At 50.7% G+C, this 24,568-nt stretch overlaps 1 protein-coding gene across 2 annotated transcripts; it reads right to left on the bottom strand.

Moving 5' to 3' along the window:
• Nucleotides 1-846: 846 nt before the first annotated feature.
• Stac2 (SH3 and cysteine rich domain 2) lies at nucleotides 847-20,984 on the bottom strand. 2 transcript variants are annotated; one of them, XM_048450839.3, is made up of 11 exons: nucleotides 20,500-20,984; nucleotides 6,857-7,163; nucleotides 6,170-6,267; nucleotides 5,935-6,025; nucleotides 5,238-5,353; nucleotides 5,073-5,145; nucleotides 4,909-4,970; nucleotides 4,378-4,475; nucleotides 4,014-4,065; nucleotides 3,590-3,727; nucleotides 847-2,303 (listed from the first exon to the last, which is right to left on the bottom strand). In XM_048450839.3, the coding sequence occupies exons 1-11, from the start codon at nucleotides 20,587-20,589 to the stop codon at nucleotides 2,199-2,201; spliced, it is 1,230 nt and encodes a 409-aa protein (XP_048306796.1). In that variant the 5' UTR covers nucleotides 20,590-20,984; the 3' UTR covers nucleotides 847-2,198. The 2 variants fall into 2 exon arrangements, with proteins under 2 accessions (XP_048306796.1, XP_048306797.1); XM_048450840.3 differs by having other exon boundaries at nucleotides 5,238-5,350; nucleotides 20,500-20,983.
• Between the last annotated feature and the right edge of the window lie 3,584 nt (nucleotides 20,985-24,568).

Here is a 24,568-nt window from a genome sequence, read left to right as displayed (position 1 = left end):
GCCTTCAGTCTTGGGAGTGAAATTCCCTTCCAGTTCCAGTTCCAGGGCGGGAGATTCTAGGAGAGGGCTGCCCTTTTCAATCTATAAGGCTTTTACTGGATGAAGGGACCCAAAGGATGCGCAAGAAGGAGGCACCAGAGTCTGGTCCCACCCCGCCTACCTAGCTCAGATGATGGAGGCGGGACCCAGACTCTTATGGACGAGGGTGTACTTGTCAAAAGAGGCAGATTCCCACCTTCTGTGCCCTGTCACCCCCGCAGCAGTCTCGGGCTTGCTTGTTCCCCCCTGCGGCTATAAATAGCTCGGGACACGCGAGCCGGCGAGTGACGCGGCCGGGCAGGCGCGGGAAGGCGGCCGCTTGGCTGGAGCAGGTGGGCGGCAGAGGGGCGCGCGCGAGTCGCCCTCTCCCTCCGCCAGGCTCCTGATGACGGACTCTGCTGAGTCATCTCAAGGACTCAGTGTCCACCACGGTCTCCTCCACCATGTTTGAATCTTAGGCTTGAAGGGCTGCAGGGAGAAGCTGATCCCCAGCGCTACAGCACCCTCCGAAGCAGGCGGGTCTGCGTCAACAACTGCGCTGTGGGTCCGCCCCCTACGCGACTATGGTGCGCGCGTGGAATTCAGAAGTGACCTCAGCCCCACCTACACCCCCCCCCCACCGCTGCCTGACTCTGTTTCCCGCCTTCCTCTGGTCCGTCCCGCATCTTTCTGCGGTCCTCAAGGGAGCGCATCCCACTCACTGTGACGCCCCTCCTCGCAGAGATCAATGACTTTTACCCTCAGTCCCCCCAACCCACCTCGCTGCCCATTTTTTCTGTTCCAATCAGACACACAGAGCAGACAAGCTGAGACAAGAAACATTTAATTATGGGCCTGGGGGCTCAGCAACTCCCCCACAGACCCATCATGCAGCCTCATGTACACTGGGCATTGGGCCCGCCCCGGGGATTTTGCTGGGGGGGCCTCATGGCAGCAAACAGGGCAGTGTGGCTTTAGTCCCCTCTTAGGGGGAAAAGTGGGGCAAAGTGTGTTGGGCGGGAGACTCTGTGCCCTCTCACTGTAGGGAGGGCATAACTGTTCCCAGAGATTGGGGTGACATTGGCTGATGTGATCAGGGCGCAAAAGGAGGTTCTGAGCTTGGAGGGAGGGGGCTGGCACCAGGTGCGGGGGGGAAAGCAACCTTTGAGGGAGAGGTCCTTTGTCCTGCCCACTAGGGCCAGGAGTTCCTAGACCATCCCTTCCTGGTGGTCAAAACGAACATTCCAAATCCTTCCTCTATCTGTCAAGGTATTTCTCCCAGGGAGGGGCCCTGTAGAAGGGTGAGAAGGGTAAGTTCGGGCCACCTGAGAGCAGAGCATTGAGAAGGACCAGAACTCACATCCACACACTACCCTGGCTGGCTGCTTCTCGCTGCTTCTGGAGTCTTAACAGTGAAATGCTTTGACCAAACAAGGGCCAGCGTCTTGTCCTCAGCTGAGTCTGTGTCCAGGCTGCTCTTGGACACCAATTTTTAGTAGACAAAGGAAGGGCGAGGCTGCTCTGTGAGGACTGTCCTCACATGTCACATGTCACATACAGTCTTCACATGTCACATCCCCTCTGGCCCTCAGTCCTGCCCCTGCTCTGTCTGGACACATGGGTTTCAAGTAACGGAAAAGATTCTTGAACTTTCCTGAGAATTGAAGGAGACAGGAGGTGGATTCAGGGCTCTCACACAGTCCTCAGTCCTCTCAGTGGAGAGTGGAGAGCTAAGGAACACCGAAAGGCCCGCTCACAAGGTCCCAGTTGCAAAGGGGTGGGCACACAGACCCAAGCAAAGGCTGTGGGCAAAGAGTCAGGCATGCAAAGGCAGTTTGGGCAGGTAAAGTTTTTGAAGACCGTGGGAGGCTCCCTAGGGTAGGATTCGTCGTGGCAACCCGACTAGGTGGTACCTGGGCACTGGGTGGGCCTACCTGGAGCTTCCTCACTTCTTCCCACTTTTGGCTTCCTTCCCCAAGTCCCAGAAGATCACCCCATTCAGAATACCCCACCCAAGAAATAAAACCTTCCTCAGTGCAGAAGGCTCCTAAGTGGGGGGTGGGTGATGCTTAGGAGAGAGACAGAGAGGAAGGGTGTGGCCAGGATGCTGGCTTCTTCCTCAGGCCAGAAGCAAGGGCCAGGCATGGGCAGGGGTAGCATCTGAGTTCTCTTGGTTTCTGTCAGATCTCTGCCAGGGAGTCGGCTGGCACCAAGCCCCGCTTCTTGCCACTGCTGACGCGGATAAAGCCATCAGCATCCTTGCTTCTGCCCACGCCTACACAGATCTGAGTGGATACAGAGAGAGATGAGACCTGGAATGAGTATTGCTGATGGCTCCAGAGGACACGCCCCAGGGGAGGGTGGGGTTGGCGTATCTGCAGTGGATGGAGCTGATGCAAGCAGATCCTAGGAGGGACCAACAGCATGACCAGGACCCAGGGAATAGCAAACAAGACATCAGCGTCAGTGTTGAACCTGGGGATCAGTTAAACCAATGCCCCAACCCCATTTCACAAAGCAGGTGGAAGACAGAAAGGGGCTTGTGTGAGGTTATGCAGAAAGCCAGAGGGTACAGTCAGTGCTTAAACCTAGCCAGGGGCACCCTAAATCCTAGCACTGGGAAGGCAGAGGTAGGCAGGTGTCTGTGAGTTCAGGGCCAGTCTGGCCTACATAGTGAGTCCCAGGCCAGCTAGGACTAGGGCTACATAACAAAACACACTGTTTAATTAAAAACAAAAAGAAGCCAGGCGTGGTAGCATATGCCTTTAATCCCAGCACCCAGGAGGCAGAGGCAAGGGAATCTCTGTGAGTCTGAGGCCAGCCTGGTCTCCAGATAGCGCTGTTACACAGAGAAACCTTGTCTTGAAAAACCAACAAAACAAAGCAAAACAAAACAAAAAAACCAACCAACCAAACAACAACGACAACAACAACAAAAAAGCAGGGGCTGGAGAGATGACTCAGTGGCTAAGAGCACTGGTTACTCTTCCAGAGGACTTGGTTTCAATTCTCACCACCCACACCGGCTCACAACCATCTGTAACTCCAGTCTCTGGGGATCCAACAGCCTCTTCTGGCTTATGTGGGCACCAGGCCTGCACATGGTGCACCGAAATACATGCAGACAAAACACCCATATACACAAAATAAATAAATTAAAAACAAATAAACAGTAAACAGCGAAGCCTCCAGAGTCATCCTTTAGTGCTCCTGTTTTATTCCGACTGCCTCTTACATCAGCCACCAACTCAGGTCCTCTGGGAGGACCTTGCTAGCCTTTGTTTGTTTTTGTCTTTTTGAAACAGGGTCTCACTATGTAGCCTTGGCACTTGCTATATGGGCTTGAACCCAGGGCAATCCTCCTGCCTTAGCCAGGTTACAGATAATAGACCATCACATCCGGTTTATGTACTGTTGGGAGTGGAACCCAAAGCAAACACTCTAACTCAGCTACCTCTCCAGCTCCAAGGGCTCCACCTCTAACCTGCTTCCTTGACTGTACCAGGCTTTAAGCCCCTCCCTCGAGGCACTTGACGCCCTTGCTCAACCCCAGCAGGGCCCTGGAACCCACCTGGTTCTCCTTGAGGCTCATGTAGCCCTGTTCCTTGTTCCCAGAGAAGGGCTGACAGCAGCGCCAAACGCTCTCGCCTGGCCTCACCCGCTGCACAAAATTGGCTGGGAAGAAGCCAACCCGGTCGCCGATCTTGCCCTGGGGATGAGGTTGACAGTGAGCCCACACGCCAGCTTTACCCCTACTCTTTCTCCAGACCCAGGTCCTGCAGACCTTAGGCCAGGTGGGTGGTGGCTTTGGGCCTTGAAAGGCTGTGAGGTGGGCAGAGGCAGCTGATTGACACAGTGCCGGTCAAACTGATAGTGAGACCCAAGGGTTGGCTCTAGGCTTGGCCTGGGAAAGCCATGGGAGGAAAGGAGGTCTCTGGGGCCTGAAGGGAGGGTGGAACGGTACCTATCAGACCAGACCCCATCTTGCTAAGTACCTTCCACCAGTCTTCGTTAGAGTCATCCACCAGCAGGATCCGGTCTCCAGGCCTGGGAAAGAGAAAGCTGGGGCAGCATGTGGGTACTTAGGTGCCCTGCGTACCCCTCTCAGCAGGGAGAGCATCCCCAGAGCCCCTTGGGGTCATTGAGACCTGACATGGCAAACTCCCTGGAATAGTCCAGAATTAGGGCGGAAGAGAGGATACTACACCCATCACCCTGAGCAACTCCATTTGACCTCTCTGAACACAGCATATTGAAATGTGCAAGCAAAAAATGCCTGACGGCCCTCGTTACCCTGTGTTCCAAGGTCAGTAAGGGTTAGGCAGGACCAGGGGGGGCTGGAGCACAGAAGGGACTCACTGCAGAGCCAGGTCGTTGTTCTCCTGGGGTAGGAACTTGTAGAGCGCAACATAGGAGTACATGGACCCCACATCTTTCCGCAGGGACAGCTTTGGGGGCTGTAGGGAAAGTTCTGGGTCAGTGATGGTGGGTCACGGCCTTGGTCCAACCACAGTCCACTTGCTATGAGTGTCCCTGCCCTAGGGTAGGGCAAGGACACTGTGAGGTAAGCCACGGTGGCTCTCTGGTAAGCAATAAGGCCTAGTGTATCTTCCTATCATGGACGCAGACGGGGCTGATACAGTCTGTGTCTGCTGCAGTCAGGAGCTGCCTGCCCTTGGGAGAGCAGGAGAGGAACAAAGACAGTGGAGACCCCTCCCACCTTCCAAGCCTCTCATCTTCTTGTGGCTTCCCCCAGGGGACTGAGGACACAGGAGGGAGGAAGCAGTGAGTGCCCTATGTACTATACTCTTATGTATACACTGATCTATGACAAGAAGTGACACTCCTTCCCATTCTGGCCTTTGGGCTCCAAGCTAACTCCAGGCTCACCTGCTGTCCAGGGCTCTTCTCCTCTGGTCCTGACCCTTCGCTCTCGGCTGGGGCTATGAATACTGGGGACACCAAGGTGAGACCAGAGCATCAAGCTTCACGAGTGTCTCCCCCCTACCCCGCCCCCTCCCTTCCTGCCCCTGAGGCTGTCTCCTGTGGCTTACCAGTATCACCAGGCCCCTCTTCTGAGCTGCGGATGCTGCCTTCCCCATCTTCTGTCAGCTCATCACGTTCACTCTGGGGAGAGACAGGAGGAGGATCAGCCCCTGGGCCCACAGTCATGGTCAGATACCCTCCCCCTGAGGGCTCCCCTTCTGTGCCCAGCATACCAGGCTCCTTGTGGGGGACTCAGACGTGCTGCTGAAGCTGGAACGGTTCATCAGTGCCAGGGAGGTGCCATAGCGTAGGGTCTCATAAACTGGGTCCACCTTCCCGATGGTACCTGCTAAGCAGCCACCTTTAGTGCCTGGCACCTAGCTGCTTACCTGGATTTACCCCAAAACTCCACCATGTGGGTCCCAGGGCTAGAACTCAGCTCATCAGGTTTGGTGGCAAATGCCTTTAGCTGATGCGCTAACCTAACCCTAACCAGTTCTATTTATTTGTTATTATTATTTGGTTTATAAGACAGTGTCTCACGTAGCCCAGGCTGAAATGCACTACCAGCCTGAATTCACCCTAGACTCTATATGTAGCTGTGATGGCTTTGAACTGCTTACCTCCCTTTCTCTGCCTTCTGAGTGCGGGAACGCCTGGCATGGGACACCACACCCAACTCAATCCCACCCTTCTTCTGTGCTGTATTTCAGCGTCTGACACAGTGAATCAAACTAAGTAGGTACTCGAGAAGTTGCCAGTTGAGAGACGAACAAGCAGATGAATTAACGACAGGAGCATCCAGGAAAGGGAAGTAGGGAGCACCAGGAATAGGCAGTACCCGTGTGACTCAGGCACGGAACTGAGAAATGCGTAGGGTTTCTTACAGGACCTCTGAGACTGGGGCCATGGGGTGTAGGGGCTACTTACCAGTAGGTAGGGACTCTTTGCTCATGACACAGGCTGGTGGTGGCTCATGAACCAGGAGTGGGGAGCTGAAGTTGCGTCGAAAAGAGGTGGACTGGAGCAAAAGGAGGCAGAGAGAAAACAGAGACACAATGGACCATGGAGAGACCGGCTCGACCCAAGCGCGGGACCACCCCACAGGAGGACCGGCCTTCCAGGGTTCGTTTGCTCATTCTGCCACAGGACAGCCCCTACTCACTGTCTTGCCCGGACATTGCTGGTGGGAGATCTCCTCGGAGCACCAGAGGTGGACGCTGACTTTGCACGTTTTACACCGCAAGCCCTGCTTGGAGTTTCCTACGAGAGATGCGGGTTCAGCAAGAGAAACTGGCCAAGAAGGGACACACCCATGGACAAGGAACAACACCACAAAAAGCCTGGTGGTGCACGCCTTTAATCCAAGCACTGTCGTGGTAGAGGGGGGCGAGTTTTCTGAGTTCAAAATCAGCCTGGTCTACAGAGTTCCAAGACAACCAGGACTACACAGAGAGACTATGTTTCGAAAATAAAAATAAAAAAAGAGTCCAGTGACCACAACCTGAGTCGTGGACTGGGCTTCAGGGCCTGGCACCTCCCCCTCCGACGGTGAAGATGTTAAATGGCACCAGAGCCATGTCTGTGAGCTTGGTGCAACAGTGGGTACAACCACCACCCATGACTCTATTGTTCTTTTGCAGAGTTGGCAATGTAGAATCCAAGGCCGAATGCATGGTAGGTAAGTACTCAAGCACAGCCCCACCCGACACTCACTTGGTCTCCCCAGGAAAAGAGGTGCAGTTGGAAGTATGACCCTGCGTTGCAGAATCCAACACCAGGCAGTTCCATGGCTTATTCCCAGGTGCCCACCAGCTCCTCCTCTGGCCTGCCACCGGGCCCAGGTACCTACCGACAATGAGCTGGTGGCACAGCTCGCAAGGGCTGGCTCTCTTGAAGACGTGTTCCTGGAAGCTGTGCAGCCTCACTGGTTTGAGTGGTGCCAAGGGGCGTGGGACTGGACACGGGGAAGGGGCTGGGGTGGGTAGACCCCCGTCTGTGGATGCAGGTGGCGGAGAAGGAGGAGGCAGCGGGGTTGGCGGCGTCAGCAGCACCTCTGTTGGGCACTTCAGCTCAGACCCTGAGCGGAGGAAGAAGTTCTCCACGCTCTTGCTTCGAAGGATGGTTTTGAGGGAGAGGGAGCGCTTAAATCGCTGGAGCTGGGAGAAGAAGGGGCGAGCTGTGAGCGGAAGGCTGCAGGGCTGAGCAATGAAGCCTCCAGTGGAGGTTGCATGGGAGCCGAGGACCAGCGCTAACAGAAAGAACTACCAGAGATTCCTGCTGCAACCATCCAGTCTCCCAGAGCCCACGGAGAACTGACAGGGAAATTTAAGGGAGTTCTAACTGGGCAGACACTTAGAAGTGGTGGAGTCTATGGAAGCCAAGTGGCCAAGGAGCAGCTGCTGGTCTCCAGCCAGTTAAAGCTGGCCCAGTGAAGTCGGCTTCACCATCACTAACCCCCCACACACTTTTTTTTTTCCCAAACAAACAAAATCTAGACTTTTGGCTGGGTGTGGAGGCATACTTCTATAATTCCAGCACTCAAGAAATGGAGACAGGAGGGTCAGAAGTTTGAGGCCAGCCTGGGCTACACAACAAGATCTTGTCTGCAGCAAACAATGAAAGTGGACTTTTTCAGGGGTGTGAAGTGCAGGCCTTTAATCCCAGTACTGAGGAGGAGAGGCAGTGAAACCCTGTCTCAATGCAAAACAGAAAGTAAAACTAGATTTTTTTTTTCTTTTTTGTCTTCTTGAGATGGTATCTCACATACCTCAGACTGGTTTCAAACTCTGCAGCCAAGGGTAATGACCTTGACCTTCTGATCCTTCTCCCACTATTTCCTTCAGTGCTGGGATCACAGGCGTGCAATGCTACCGCTGTGTTACTCAGCTGGAGAGCAAACTCAGAGCTTCACACACGTGCTAGGCAAACATTCTACCAACTGAGCTATAACCCTGAGCCTCCCAAACTAGACTTATGTGAAATGATATAGAAATGATTTTTAAATATTTTAAAGTAAAATAGTACTTTTTTTTTTCTATTACCAACCCCCTTACCCTCCCACCTCTCTAACAGTAACTCTTGGGACTCATCCTGCACAAATGTACAATGAGCTCCACCAGTCTTTGGTATGGCACACGCCGGTTCGTTGTGCTGTTGGTAGCTGCGGCTCGGTTGGTAGAGAGATTGCCTGGCATGTACACTGGGCTCAGTCCCTAGCATCACATAACACTGGACCTGCTGGCACGCATCTGTAATCCCAGCACTCTGAAGGTAGAGGTAGGGAGTTTGAGGCCAGACTGGGCTACACGGGCACCCTACCATACTGGGGGTGGGGCAGATTCCCAGGACTTGGAAAGCCAGGAAGACTACCCTGGTACGAGGTCAGCAGGCTACATGGCAAGAGCCTGTCACAAGCAGAAACAACAAACAATCTCGGGCCAAGCAAAGCATACCGGAGGTGGCTGGAGAACTGGCTCAGTAGTTAAGAACACTTGCTCTTCTTGAGGAGTACCTGGGTTCTATTCTCAGCCCTCACGGGGCAGCGCACAGTTGTCTGTACCATCACAGCTGTCTGAATCACAGCTGTCTGTTGGTCTAGTCCCAAGGGACACGGTGCCCTCTTCTGGCCTCTCTCACGCCAGGCATGCACATGGTGCCTAGTTACACATGAAGACCAACCGACCACGCATAGAAAACACACCAGAATAAGAAGGTAGAGGCAGGAATATCGGAAGTTCAAGGTCATCTTCCTTGGATATGTGAGTTTGAAGCCAGTCAGTGATACGTGAGACACCATCTCAAGAAGAAGAAGAAAAAAAAGCCAGACGGTGACGGGGCACAGCTTGAATCCCGCTCTTGAGAGGCAAAGGCAGGTGGCTACCGGTTCGAGGCCAGCCTGTTCTACAAAGCAAGTTCCAGGACAGCCAGAGAAACCCAAAAACAAAAACAAAACAAAACAAAGAAAGAAAGAAACCTCTCGTGAGTCCTCAAGAGATAGCCCAACACCCTTATTCCCATAAAGAGAGTCCCTGGCAAGGGGGTAGAAGCTGTCTGTCCTTCCCACCTGTGTTTTCCTGTAGTGCAGACATCAGGAATCTCAAACTTACTCACACTTTTATGCCTGGGAGCTTTGATATTTATTCCTTTTCTCTTCCTTCCACACTTCCAGAGGCCTTCCCTGTCTGAGAAAAGCCTTTCCCACAGAAATTAAGGTGGTTTGATTTTTCTTTGGGCCACCAGTTCACAAATAATGACATGGAAACTTTTTATTAATTATGAAAGCTCAGTCTTAGCTTGGGCATGTCCCACTAGCTCTCTTTTTCTATTAATTAATTAATTTATTATGTATACAGTATTCTGTCTGCAGGCCAGAAAAGGGAACCTGATCGAATTACAGATGGCTGTGAGCCACCATGCGGTTGCTGGGAATTTAACTCAGGACCTCTGGAAGAGCAGTCAGTGCTCTTAACCTCTGAGCCATCTCTCCAGCTCTATCTTATCTTGATGAGTCCAAAGTTTTATATCTAAACCATTTTCTACCATAACTTATATTATCACCCTAAAAATATCTTTTTTTGAACCTTAAAATATCTTTTTATATAAACAACTTAAGCTTTTATGTTTCTCAACCTTATAAACCTTTACATCTTGCCAGGCAGGCCATGGTGGCTCACACCTTTAATCCTAGCACTTGAGAGGCAGAGGCAGGTGGATCTCTGAGTTTGAGGCCAAATAGGTCTACAGAGTGAGTTCGAGGACAGGCTCCAAAACTATACAGAGAAACTCTGTCTAGAAAAACCAAAAAAATAAAATAAATAAAACAAAATAAAATAAACTTTATATCTCTTAAGTTAGTTTCTTGCTTTGAATTAGGCAACAAGTTAAATTATAAATCTATAACTAGTCTTTGACCCCATCAAAGACCCAAGAAGGATATAATATTACTCAAGTAAACAGGAAATGAAAAGCAAACAGTTTCCAAAACCATAGAAATGACAGAGACAGCTGGCTTCCTGGACAGTCACCCAGTGATCTTCTGCAATGTTGGGGCATCCATCTTTAATCTACAGGGCCAGAATATCTGACAGACCATTTTTGGAAGCAGGAATTTTGAAGGACTCTCCTACCTTGTCTTGGCAAAGTTCAGCAACTGCCTTCTTTTGTGTCCTGCTTGTCCAATTTGGATAGCATACTGTCCTAAGCTGAGGCAAGGGCAGTTTCTTGCCTGGTGGCTAACTTTGCCACAATAAAAGCAAATCTCATATGGAAGTTCTTCAATGCCCATTATTCGTTTTTGAAGTAAATTGGTGCTGCCAGGAGCAGATATCTCTCACTGTCATGAAAAACCTTATGTTATTAAAGTATCTTTTTTTTTCAAAGCTGAGGACCAAACCTGGGGTAGCAAGTGCTCTACCACTGAGCTAAATCCCCAACACCTACTAAGACATCTTAAATGCAATATTACGTAGGTCTCTGAAGTGTTTGAAGATCACCTATCTAGGGGCTAGAGAGATGGCTCAGTGGTTAAGAGCATTGCCTGCTCTTCCAAAGGTCGTGAGTTCAATTCCCAGCAACCACATGGTGGCTCACAACCATCTGTAATGAGGTCTGGTGCCCTCTTTGTGGCCTTCAGGCATACACACAGACAGAATTATGTATACATAATAAATAAATAAATATTTTAAAAAATACCACCTATCTAAAATATATCTCTGTTTTACCTTGAAAACATACCAAATATGACACAAGTTTGATTATTATAAATTTCTTTCTTTCTTTTTTTTTTTTTGACAGAGTTTCTCCGTGTGACTTTTGGTGCCTGTCCTGGAACTTGCTCTGTAGACCCAGCTGCCCTCAAAGTCATAGAGATCCTCTTGCCTCTGCCTCTCAAGTGCTGGGATTACACCACCACCCAGCTAACCGGTATTTCTGAATTATACATTGTATTTTTAAAAGAGCTGCATAGATACAATACCTTATCTATCCATCTATTTATTTATGTATTTTGGCTTTTCAAGACAGGGTTTCTCTGAGTAAGAGTCCTAACTGTCCTGGAACTATCACTATAGACCAGCCTGGCCTTGAACTCACAGAGATCTGCCTGCCTCTTCCTCCCTAGTGCTGGCATTGAAAGCATGCACCACCACCACCTGGCAGATACAACACCTTAAACAAGAGTAGAAACATATATACAGTGTAACAAAATAACCTTAAATTCGTATCAATATATGAATCCATACCAATGTTAAGTATTTAAAACTAATAGTTTGTAACATGAGGGGCCTGCTTGTTGGAGTTTCTGTCCTGCCTGGGTACCCCACAGCAGGCAAATCCCAAAGAAAATCACAGAGTCTACATTAGGTTATAAACTGATTGGTTCATTAGGTCAGGCTACTTATTAGCTCTTATAACTTATGTTATCCCATTATCCTTATCTACATTAGCCACATGGCTCTGTACCTTTTCCAGCAGGGCAGCTTACATCTTTCCTCTCTGGTGGTCTGGGTAGAACTGTGGAGGGAGCTTCCTGCTTTCCAGAATACTCCCAGTCTCTTTGCTCCACCTCTACTTCCTGTCTGGCTTTCCCGCCTATACTGCCTGCCTGGCCAATCAGCGTTTTATTAAAATATGATTGACAGAATACAGACAATTCTCCCATACCAATGGTTATTTTTAGTTTATAAGTAGATCCAATAATCTATTCTTTTAGATTGTCATTTCTATATTATATCCCCCTTTTTTCCTGTCAGAAAGAGATCCCTCAATCTAATCTCCTCTGTTTAGCTTTTTTTTCCCTGACCATTACCAATAACAACTTGCAACCAACCAAGTTGTTGGTTCCAAATGTGACAATCATTCATAACATACTGACTGACCAAAAATTCCCTCTTGGGAATACGGATGTCATGTTCTCTAGACTTCTTCCTGCTCCCTGGGGGCAATGAAATCTTTAGAGGACCCTGAGAAAATTGAGATAATGACCAAATCCTGGAAGAGTCAGCTGTATCATCTGTTGTCCAGTCTCTGTGTAGATGGGAAAGATCAGGGCTTATCTGAAGTCCTGGCTGAGTAGTGTGTGAGACTGGACCATTTCAGCTAGCAGCTTTGAGGATGTTCTGGATGTCGAATTTTGAGGAAACTGTAACAGAGGCATTTTGAGGCTGGATCACCTGGGCTACTTGTCCTTATTTGTATCTGTTTTTTTTTTTTCTGAAAACACATAAACTTTTAAAGAACATATATATAAAATGTTATATATATATGTGTGTGTGTGTGTGTATGTGTGTTTTATATATGTGTATGTTTTATATATATATATAATACAAGTATAGAAAGTGTGCACAAGTCAGTTAAAGATGTTTTAGATTTTTTTGTTCTACATTTGAGCAGGTAAAGGCATCTGTCAACTTATTTGGATTGCATTATCAAATTGTAATTAAACCTCTACCCATCCATATGAAAGGATAGCAAGTAACAGTAAGTCATGAGGACTCTGTAGTTAACAAGATTTATGTCTCATTCAGTTTAAAAGCTGTTCCCATAGTAGAGGGATCAGAATATACATCACCTGTCCTTTAGTCATTCTTGGTTTTTTTATTCATGTCTGTAGTCAAGATTTTCAGGAGGTCTCACCCAAGCAAATCTGATCTTTATTAATTTTGTTTTGTTTCATTTTTCGAGACAGGGTTTCTCTGTAGCTTTGGAGCCTGTCCTGGGACTCACTCTGTAGACCAGGCTGACCTCAAATTCACAGAGATCTTCCTGTCTCTGCCTCTCCAGTGCTGGGATTAAAGGCGTGCACCACCACCGCCTGGCCTATTTATTTTTTCTATGACTGTCTAAACCCATTTTCTTTTCTTTCTTCAGCATCTAAGCACATTTTTAAACATACTATACCTTTTAGTCAAGCAGTGGTGGTGCACACCTTTAATACCAGCACTTGGGAGGCAAAAGCAGACTGATCAGTGTGAGTTTGAGGCTAGCCTGGTCTATAGAGTGGGTTCCAGGACAAGCCAGATCTGTTTCATGGAAGAGAAACCCTGTCTCAATAAATCAACCAACCAACAAACAAATCAACCAACACACTTTTAGCGGGTTTTCATGTCTGGACCTGGCTTTACTAAGTGTCCGCAGCGTTCTCTGATCCTGTGAGACAAAGCCTGAACTAGCATGTCAGATGCCATGTGTGGCTCAGCTTAGGGCATGGCGCTGGCATGTGACGCTGGCTGGCTCAAGCCTGCAGGCAGTGTCCAGAAGCTGCGTCTCTGTACACTGAGCCTCAGCCTACCTGAAAGACTGCGTAACTAGGAATCTATGTTTGCTCCTTGTCCAGAACTTTTCTTAGCTTTGTTTGGATATCTGAGCCTCCACGCTGGATGCCGTATGTAGTTTGATTTTTCTTTGGGCCACTAGCTCACAAATAATGACATGGAGACCTATTATTAATTGTGAAAGCTCGGCCTTAGCTTAGGCTTGTTCTCAACTAGCTCTTACAACTTAAATTAACCTGCTTTTACTAAGCTATACCTTACCATGTGACGTTTTCCTTTTCTTTCATTCTGTATGTCCAGCTTCCTTCATGGTTTGTTGATGTCTCCTGCATGCCTAGGTTCTTCCTCCTCTTCCTTTCTCTTCAGAAATCCCACCTACACCTCCGGCCTAGTTATTGACCGTCCTGTTTTCTATTACACCAATCCCAGCGATACACTTGCACATGGTGTCCAAATATCGCACAAGTCCATCAGTGGACCCATTCTCTCCTCTGATGCTTGCTGTGGGATGTCTGCACACTCTGTGAAGATGAGTTGCTGGGCTGGGTGTAATGAAGCTGAGTGGGGCAACAGCCAGGCAGGAGGTACAGGCAGGACTTCCAGGGACAGCGGGGGACTCTGGGAAGAAGAAGTGGAGATGGCAGGAGACCCAGAGCAAGCAGGGTGTGCAGAGGAGAGGTCATAGCTACAAGCCATGTGGCAGAACATAGGTTAATAGAAATGGATTAATTTAAGTTATAAGAGCTCGTTAGAAACAAGTCTAAGCTATAGGCTAAGCTCTCATAATTAACAAGAAATCTCTATGTCATTATTTGGGAGCTGGTGGGACAAAGAAAGGCTTGCTGCAGGTATTCCCTGAGCCTGCCCTAGCTCAGAACTGCATCAGCTCAGGTTCCTCTTGTCAGCTTCCTTTTTGTTTTGCAGACAGGGTTGCTCTGGGTAGCCTCAGCTGTCCTGGAACTCACTCTGTAGACTAGACTGGCCTGGAACTCAGAGATCTGCCCGCCTCTGCCCTGAGTGCTGGGATTACAGGTGTGCGCCACCACTGCCCACTCCTCGTGTCACTTCTAACGTCTCCTGAGACCGACACAGGGGACCTGTCACCTCCAGTCCTCAAGGTCCCCACCACACAGTAGGTACTCAGTCACTACGCCTCTGCTGAATACATCACTGGCTGTGGAGCAGGGGCCCTTTCTGCTCTGAGGCTGGAGTTCTTCACATCCCTCACTGAGTATGCCCAGAGCAAGGTATGGTGACCTCCTTATCCAGAGCCTCGCCCCTCTCTCTTCCTGTGGAGAGTTACCTTATTTCTGCCCATTCCTTTCCACCAGGATAGAAAAGGGGGGCCTAGGCCAGGCTCCAGGCAGGGAATCTTGGCTAGGGTTCTCAGCTGGCAGGCCAGGCAGCCTGTGTGCTGTGGCTGTCTGCCTAGCACCTGCGTATGCCAAAGGGATGGAAGTAGTGGCCCCTCCAGCCTCCCAGAAGCCAGCAGGCAGCAAAATGGAGGGAGAAGCAGAGGGGATGTTTGGGCACAGGACAGGCTCTGGTGTGCCAGCTGGGAGGCCAGAGCCCTGGGCTATCTGGCACACTGAGTTGCTCATTCCTTTCCAAACTCAGCTTCCTGGACAGCACTGTGGGCTCCTTTGTGCATCTATGAGAAGCAAGGCCTGGGGCCCCAGATGCCCGTGTGTGGCAGCACAGGTGGCAAGTCAAAAAAGACAGTGAAGAACTAGACTATGCATACCAGCTCAGGGCAGGCCTCGGCTGCCAGTGCCAGATAGGGCTGTAGGGCTTTGATGGGGTCCAAGAGGAAAAGGAATACCACTGCCACCCTTGATCCCATTTCCAGCAGCCGATGTCCTGCTCAGGGGCATCAAGGCACAGCATACACAGGAGGTAAAATTTCAGAGATGTCCTGGGGGTAGGGCAAAATTAACCTGTTATTGGGGTATAAATCACTTTACTTCCTTTCTCTGAGCTTCAGTTTCCCCACATCCAAGAAGGAGGAGGCCACCCTGGGCCATACAAAGCTCTGAGTCCAGACAGATCAACCAGCCAGGGATCAGGCTCCACACAGGGTTCTCAGCATTGGGAACACTGGATCTGGGCTAGCACCTGACACACAGTCTGCCACAGGCTCCAGAGACACCCTCTGGGGGAGACTGTCATTGTCCCATGATTCAGATGAGGAACGGCTGTCAAAGGAGTTAAATCTCTCCCGCTGGAGTCCTCAGCTGGCAAGGACCAGGGACAGGGCCTGAATGGTGGGTGGCTCAGGCTGCTCAGATCAGATAACCAGGAATGTCTTACTGCCTTGGCTCCTGCCTGGGTCTCCCCACCGTCCCTCAGGCGCTCCATGGACTTGTCTATTGTGTCGATCAAGGAATTCGGGGTTAGAAGGGACCAGAAATGCTAGACACCTAAATCAGTCTCCACCCCACCTCACCATTGCTCTGGTCACACTGTTTCTGAATAGATGCCCTCGGTCTCCTCTTGGGATGGGAAGCAAACTCCCTTGTGGGATACTCATTCCATCTTTGGGCAGCTGCAATTGATAGGAAGTGCTTCCCTATATAGTGATGGAACCTGCCTTCCTGTGACTTCTGCCTATCAGCCCCCAATACTCAGAGCAATGGCTAGGCTATTTCCTCCTAACAACGGCAGACATTCCACTATGTGAAGGCATCAGTCATGTTCCCCTTCCCAAAGCCATTAATTCCAGAGTGGTCCCTGTAAATCTAAGTCCCTCCCCCCAAATCTAGCCTGCACCCTTTATTGGTATACCCCCTCCCCGGGATTCATGCCAACAGCCACCTCTGCAAGGGTACCAAAGGTGTCTGGAACACAATGTTCCTGGGCATCAGGGCAGCCTTCCCTCTGCCTGTGGATTTCCTAACTCAGCGGTGGGCCCCAGATTCCAGAAGGGCAGAAAAGAGGGGAAAAATGGAATTGCCATCTAGATGACTGGCAGATGACAAGGACTTTAACCAGAGGGCAGGGTAGGATAGAGTTGTCAAATGGCTTGATGCCTGTGGGAACCCACAGAAGTGGACTTGTTCCACCTTGACCAGAGATCAGAGTGTGCAGGCATATTCTGCTCCTTCATATATATATATCTGAGGGGCATCTGTTGAGGTCCAGCCTCAACAAGTTTCACATGTGTTCATCATATATATGATGGCTATGAGGTTTGACTTAAAGTGTGGCTACTAACGAGGTTATCTTGACCTAGTATAAGAATGTGGTTACTTGGTGTTTTAGGTATTGAGGCGGTCACAGAGGTGTATCTATTCCACCTTTACCAAAGGTCTGAGAGTTCAGGCACATTGCTGCTCCTTCAAGTAGGTGACAGGAGGTTTGACCCAAGGAGTGGCTGCCTACAAGATACTTGACCTAAAGTGTAGTCATTGCACGTTCCGGCTAAAGAAACAGAATACTTGACTCAGGGTATTCTTCAGGTATTGAAGAGGCGATTGCTCTGTTTATTCTGTGTATCATCTTAAAGCAGTCTTTTGCTTCCCCCCTTTTTGGATTGAGGTGTACAAGCATATGAAAAATAAATGTGGGCGAATTCAGTGTTCACTGGATTGCCCTTCCTGTTCTATTCTGTGTCTCCGTCTTTTTCTTTCATGTCTCTGTGTTGTCTGCTTGGTGTTTCTAATTCATGTGCCCCCTTACCCTGGAACGTGTGAAACTTGTTGAGGCTGAACCTCAACAGATGCCCCTCAAAACAATGCCTGCTTACTCCAGAGATATGAGTTTGGTGACTCTGCCAGGCCAGGTATTCCAGCTTCTTAGCATCCTGGCCTCTGCAGCTGCCCCCACCATTTTACATTTATTTACTTATTTGTGTGTTTATGATTATTCCATGACATGTATGTGGAGGTCAGAAGACGATCTGTGGGAGCTGGCTCTCTCTTTCCACCATGTTGGTGGGTTCTGAGGGCTGGTGGTAAGTATCCTTACCTTATGTGGTAGTTTGAATAAAAATTGCCTCTATATACCTGTCAATGGTGGCACATGCCTTTAATTCCAGCACTCAGGAGGCAGAGGCAGGCAGATCTCTGTGAGTTTGAGGCCAGCCTGGTCTACAGAGCAAATTCCAGGACAGACTGCAAAGCTACACAGAGAAACCATGTCTCAAAAAAAAAAAAAGCCCCCCCCCCCCCATAGATTCATAGGGAGTGGCATTATTGGAGGTGTGGCCTTTTTGGAGTAGATGTGGCCTTGTTGGAGGAAGCTCAAGTCAGGCTGAGTGTTACTCTCTCTCTCTCTTCCTGCTGCCTGCTGATCCAGATGTAGAACTCTCAGCTACTTCTCCAGCACCGTGTCTGCTAGCGTGCCACCACGCTTCCCCTTAAGAGATGATGGTCTAAACCTCCGAATTCCAAGCAAACCCCAATGAAATGTTTTCCTTTAAAAGAGTTGCCATGGTCCTGGTGTCTCTTCACAGCAGTAGAACACTGGCTAAGACACCTGATAAGCATTTTACCAGGCCCTACCAGCTGTCTTGGCGTCCCCGGTGCCAGGGATCCATTTCTGGCATACACCTTAGTAAGCTGTTTCATTTGGATCCAGTTCCCTCCCAGTGCACCTGCAGACTGTCTGGCAGGTGGCCCAGGTCACCAGGTCTCTTCTGAGCTCCTCAGAGCAGGAGCCCCACCTCCCAGCATCCTCTCCCTGGAAGCTCGCCGGAGGTTCCTTTTTTCCTCAGTTTCCCATACCATCTCTTGAAACAGTACTAGGCAGCTGGCAGTGGGTGGTGTCGGATGTGGTGAAAGATGACTCAGATGGCAAAGCAGGCATGGTGGGGTCTTCCGGGATAACACCAAAGAGGGCGATAAGCAATATTAACGGATGAATGAGAACCCTAAGAGAAGGTGGGTCTCCCTAGAAGATCACTGAGTAGGCTGGGTACAAGGCTGAGACCCTGTCACAGACTAAGCAGAGCACTGGGTTCAGACTGACAAGAAATGCCTGGGGGCACCAAGCTGACGACTAAGAACAGAATGTTGGCTTCTGGGCACCCGACCCTGTTGAGCCTGCCTCACAGAGTTGGGTGGACAACACCCTTCTTTCCTGTCTTTCCTCCTTGGAGTCTAGAGGCACAAACTTCTTTAGTGAAGAGCTGGAATGGGACTATGAAATGACCCCTTGGCAACCCCAGTCCTGTCTGAGAGGTTATTTTAGAGTCCTTCACGTGGATGAAGGGGGGCAAGGCTGGGGGCCCAAATGGCCTGGCACAGAGTGGGCCAGTGTGGTATTCCCCCCCATTCCTCCAGACCTTCTGTGGCTCTGACCCAGAGCAGATGACATTGGAGGGTCCTTGGGTTGGAGGAGGGAGACAAGGCCCTGCCAGGGTCTGACCCCCCTCCCCACACAGCTGAGCAAGCAGCCTGTGGGGTTGCTGAGGCAGCAACACTCCAGGCTCCTGCTTGCCTTGGGGAATTCCTAAGGAAGGGCAGGAGGCAGATGGGTTCTCATGTGGCAGGCACTGGGAGCCCCTCCATTCTCAGAATGACAGCAGGGGGACTGTGTATCTGCCCAGGGTGACGACAGGGCAGGAGAGGAGGCTGAAGAATTGGAACTCAGCCTGAGATCCAGCTCCCAAGATCCCCTTTGTACGTCAGATAACCCAAGCAATACCCTCCCATTTCATTCCTTTCCAGGAGAGATTTGGCCCCCTAAGGGGTCTAAAATGCCAACCAGGAGTCAGAGTCTCACTTTTAGAAGGAATCAGAAGGCCAAGTGTGTGCTGAATCTTGAACGTGAGGGGCTCAGGAATGGTGGCTCACTAAAAGTTTGAGGCCAGCCTGGAATACACAGTGACTGCTACGCCAGCCAAGGATACTTAGCAAAACCTTATCTCAAAAAGCTGAGAGACTTGGACTTGGAGAGCGGCAGGGTCCCCAGATCCAGGCGGCTCCGGGTAGAGACCTGGAGAGCTTCAGGCCACCTCCACTCTCCCAGTTCAACTCCCCACTGCGGTAATGACCTTGACCTTGAATTAACCTCACTTACTGAGGGGTCGTCCAGGTGAACTGAGGTGGAAGAGGGTCGTGGGAAGAGCTGTGCTGGAGTTCGTGATCCCAGGGAGCCCCAAGACACCACCCATTTCTGGTTCTCACACCTCTCCTGGTCACAGGACCAGGATGGCAACAAACACCAGGGTGGACGGAGAGGGGGGGAATAGAGGGAGTCTTGGCCTGAAGTCTAGGGAGGGGTAAGGGCCCCCTCCTACAGCCCCTTCTCTTCCATTCTGGAGCCGCTCAGGCACCTTCCCACAGAACTTCCTGAGCACCTAGAAGTTGGGGGGGGGGGTAGACACATTAGGGTTGGGAGGCGGAATGTGGCCTCCCCCACCCCTTTCAGTTCCCGCAGTCTGGGCTCCGCCTGCCTTCACAGGAGAATAATTTATTCATTGTGACTCCCACAAGAGTAACAATCATACATAATTAGGGTTAATTATGACATTCATTAATTACGATGACTTCTTTTGATTCTGCCCTCTCTCCTCCCCTCTCCAGGCTCTCCGAGTGGGGGGTGGGGCCGTCTCTGGCTCTGGAGCCGCAACGCTCCCGGTCCCCGCCCGCCACCGACGGCCGAGCTGCCGCAGCCCCCAGCACCGACTCGAAAGCTGCGCACCCGGGGCCGCGGCCTCCAGGGCTCCCAGGCTAACCCGTCCGCGAGGTGGATGCCAGACTGCTGTGGGTCAGAGAGGGACACCGGAGACACACGGAGAAGCACGTAGGGAAGCGGAGAGACGCACGCCCAGAGAGAGGAGACGGTAGTGGAAACGGATTCAGAGAGATCGGAGAGAGGGGGACCGGGGAGCCGCAGACACAGATCTGGCGGCCACGGGAGGGGTGCGCCTCGCACGCACACACGCGCGCGTACACCGGCCCCCACCCGCTACACACGGCCACACACGCCCGGCGCCTCCGCTGCGCCGATTCCCTCCAACAAAGCCGAGTTACAACCGCCTAGGAGGGAGCCAGAGCGCGTCGGCGCGCCTCGCGCGTACCGGAGGGTCGTGGTCTTGTGATCAGCTCCTTGGGTCCCCTCATCGCGAACCCTCTCCTCCCTCCCGGTATGGCGCGCAGCCTTAGGAATCACGCTGGCCGCAGTTAGCTTCCGTGACCCCAAGGGGACCCGCCACTGTGACCAGAGTTCCGAGCCAGAGATGCCCGGGCGGGGCCAGGCCTCTCGCCCCCCGACTTACCTTGGTTTCTTGGAGGGTGCAGACGGTCCCTGGGGGAGTATGGGTGGCCGTGTCATCCGATTCATTCTCCTTCTCGCTCATTTCGGTCATGGTTGGATATAAAGGAAAAGAGGGTGCGGAGATCCGACGGCAGACCCGCCGGGGGCAGGCTGTGGGTGGCGGGCGTCTCTTTGGGACTCTTAAGCCTTTTTCCAGCGGCTGCTCTTCAGTGACCCTCAGGGGAAACCCTCCCTGGCAAGGCAGCCCCCTAACCCCAGGCACCAGAGGAGAAAGTTGTCCTGGTGGCGGGGGAGAAGGAGGCAATTACCACGAGCCGCGGGAGCGGGACGACCCTGGGTGTGAGGACCAAGGGTCTGCAGAGGATGCTGCGCTCTGCGAGAGGAGGAGGGAAGTGGGGATGCGCGGATGAGCAGAGCGAGGGAGCGACGGAGCTGTCCGAGTCCGGCCGGCTCCGCCGTCCTCTGCGCCCGCCCCCCATCTCCCTCCCCTTCCCCCGCCGGCCCCAGCCTTGCACCCGGCGGCCCCTCCGCCCAGTCCTAGCCTCCCAACTTTGATTTAGGAGGTCGCCTGGTCCCTCCCCCTTTCCTCCGCCGCGCCCCCGCGCAGCTATGCAAATCAAGGTTTTCTGCTATTGGCTGCGGAGGTGGCTGAAAGGGACAGCTGGGTGGAGTCTTGGGGGGCTCGACCAGATGGGGTGGGGTTTGGAGAATAAATAAGTGGTGGGGTAGCTTGACACTGAAAAACCCGAAAAGCAAGGGGGTTGCCGGACAAAATTGAAGAAGGGCTGGGTCGAGCATAGTAGCGTCTGGAAATACGAATACTTCTGGGCTGCAGTAGAATAGCCGAGAGGGAAAAGTTACAGCGTTCTGATAGTGCAGATTACAAGATGCTGCACCGTGGCAGAGAAAAAGACAGGACCCGTTCACCCACTGACCCTTTCACCCGTTCACCCTTTCTGCCCAGGAAAGAAGTTCACCAAATGTCCACAGCACTACCAGACTTTTGGGTGTTTCCTAAAGCGAAAACAGACTGTTGTTTGGTGTGTGTATATGATCTGCACACGCGCACATCTGAGTGTGTGCATGTGTAGAACATGAGTGGCACATGTGTGAGTGTAGTTGCTGGAGGTTAATTTTGGGTGTCATTCCTCAGGAGCTATCCGCCATGAAGTCGGGGTCAGGGTCTCTCACTATAAGCTGATTTGACTGGACTGGCCTTGGAGTCCCAGAACCACCGCCACCCCACCTTCCTAATGAGGTGAATTTGACCTTTTTTTTTTTTTTAACAGATGCTGGGGATAAAGTCGGGTTCATGAATGACAGGTACTTTACCCTCTGAACTATCTCAGCAACCCCTGTTTTTTGTTATTTTCGGGAGAGGATCTTTCTATGTAACCCAGGCTGGCCTGGAATTTACTATGTAGCCTAGGCTGGCCTCAAACTCTTCATCTTCCAGCCTCAACTTCCCTAATGTTGGGATCACAGACTGAAGACAACTTTGTTAAAAAAAAATATTTCATGTACTTTGATATTTTGCCTGCATGTGTGTCTGTGAGGGTGTTGGATTTCCTGGAACAGAAGCTATAGACAGTTGTGAGCTGCGTGTGGATGCTGGGAATTGAACCTAAGCAGCCAGTGCTCTTTACCCATGAGCCTCCTCTCTAGCCCCTGTACCAGGTCAAAACTCAAGCCAATCCAGGCATGGTGGTGGTGCATGCCTATAGCATCAGCAATTAGGAGCCAGAGGAAGGCCTGTCTCTAGGAGTTCAAATTCAGTTTCATCTACACAGTAAGTTTAGACCCGCCAGGTCTTACATAGCGGGGCTCTGTCTCGAAAGGAAATAATAAAAAACTTAAACCAAAAAAATAAAAAACCAAGGCAGACAGTTCTTCCCGGTAGATGGAAAGTCAGGCAACTATGATCCTTTCTAGTCTTTCTGTCTAGAGCAAAAGGGGTGGGCTTCACCTCATTCAGGAAGTCCCCAAGCTGCTGTAAAATAGGCCCCTCTAAAATCCTGTGCCAACTGAGTTTGGTCAAGCATAGGGACTAGTGTTCTCTCCCACACAGTCTGAAAGTGCTTCTCTAATGTGTGGCCGTAAACTGGGGCTGATTTACCCAAGCCTTCCAGCACCTTCTTTCCAGCAGCCTTCTGGCCCTGAGTCTAACTTTATCACTTGACCTGATCAAGGAAAGGGAGATACAAAGTACAGATGGAGAGACTTCCGGGTGTATGCATGCCCCTTCCTCTGCTGCTGGTGGTGGCACTCGGGGACCCGGGTGATGACAGCATCCAGCTTCACGCGAGGCCTGAAGGGCAGAGTGGCTAGCCTCTCACGGATGAGATCACCTTTGGAGCGGTGCTCAGGTTATTGTGTCCAGGAATAGAGATCTGTTTGCCAGTGGCAGAGCTAGGACAAGGGCAGGTGTGTGGGCTCACTGTTGTGGGGTTTTGCTCCCCTTCCCCTCCAGCGAGACTGCAGCTGCAGGATTCCTCTGGCTCCAGACTCTCCTGAAAGGAGCCAAGGTGGATACTGAGTTCAGTTCTCAAACCTGCCTCCCCAAAGGGACACTCCATGTTAGCCCCTGAGGACCTTCTGGTCGCTCGGAGGATTGGAACCCCATTGTCCGTTCAAGTTCCCTTCCCTAGGTAGTTTAGATTTTGGATGCTCAGGGCACTCTGAGAGTCATCAGGCCCCCAGGGATAGACTAAGCGTGGTGATGGATCGCGTAGTCCCAGATATTCAGGCTGCTGAGGAAGAAAGATCACAAATTCAGAGCCTGCCTGCATTAAAGAAAGATTTTAAGCCCCTCCTTAGCAAGTAATTGAGACACTATTTTCGTTTGTTTTTGGTTTTTTGAGACAGGGTTTCCCATGTAACACCCTGTCCTGGAATGCACTTTGTAGACCAGGCTAGCCTCGAATTTACAGAGATCTGCCTGCCTCTGCCTCCCTTGTGCTGGGATTAAAGGCGTGTGCCACCACCGGCTGAGACATTATTCCTTAATGAGAACTGGAAACTAGGGAAGGACTGCAGTTTGGTAGTAGAGTATTTGCCTAATATACAGAAAGCTCAGAGTTCATTTCCCAGCATTGCAAAATATGAGCACTTTCCTGTTGGGTCTTTCTGTGTAGTCCTGGTCAGCCTGGAACTCAATATGTAGGCCAGGCTGGCCTCAAACTCAGATCTACCTGCCTCCACCTTCTGAGTACATACCACCAGCCCTGCTTTTAATTTTTTAATTTTAATTTTATATGTATGAATGTTTGGCTCCATGTATGTATGGATGTGTTCCATGTGCATGTCTGGTGCCTGTAAAAGCCTGAAGCTGGGAATGGAACCCAGTACTCTGCAAGAATAGCCAGTCCTTTAACTACTGAGCCATCTCTCCTGGCCCTTAAAACAATCTTTTTGTTTTATTCTATGTATATGGATGTTTTGCCTGCACCTATGCCTATGTACCATGTGTGTGTGTGGTGCCTGTAGAGGCCAGAAGAGGGCATTGGATCCCTTGAATCTGGAGTTACAGATATTTGTGAGCTACCATGTAGGTGATGGAGACCAAACCTGGGTCCTCTGGAAAGCAGCCCGTGCTCTGAACCACTGAACCGTCATCTCTCCATTACCAGGTTGGTGGTCTATAGAGTCTATTACCTGTATAATCAATAACTAATGGGAAGACTTTGGGTATGTAGCTAAGTCACCTATGAGACTAACTGTGGGGCTGGATGTGTTGTTTAATTGACAGAGTGTCAGCTTAGCATGTAAAATGCCAGTATCACATAAACAGGGAGTGTTGGCACATGCCGATGACGCCACCCATGAAGAGGTATGTGCAAGATAAGCAGAAGTTCAAAGTCACCCCCCTTACATTTTGAGTCCATCCTGTGCTACATAAGACTCTGACTTGCAGTGGGAAAGGTGGGATGGGGGAGGGGGGCCGGTAAGATAAAGGCACTTGCCTCCAAGTCTGATGACTTGAATTAGATCCTCGGGTCCCACATGGTGGGAGGAGAGAATGGACTCCTCAAAACTGAACTCCTTTAATCCCAGGGCTGGAGAGGCAGAGG

This window comes from Myodes glareolus, chromosome 9, assembly GCF_982192425.1.
Source record: "Myodes glareolus chromosome 9, mMyoGla1.1, whole genome shotgun sequence".
Lineage (NCBI taxonomy): Eukaryota > Metazoa > Chordata > Mammalia > Rodentia > Cricetidae > Myodes > Myodes glareolus.
This window is presented reverse-complemented; position numbering and strand designations above follow the sequence as displayed.

Bases quoted from the DNA above. Each gene is read 5' to 3' on its own strand.
- Stac2 (XM_048450839.3), bottom strand. From the start codon at position 20,589: ATGACCGAAATGAGCGAGAAGGAGAATGAATCGGATGACACGGCCACC. The intron at 5,354-5,934 runs GTAAGTAGCCCC...GTGGCTGCTTAG, and splicing joins CAAAGAGTCCCTACCTACTG to CAGGTACCATCGGGAAGGTG. The intron at 2,304-3,589 runs GTGGGTTCCAGG...GTATCCACTCAG, and splicing joins TGAGCCTCAAGGAGAACCAG to ATCTGTGTAGGCGTGGGCAG.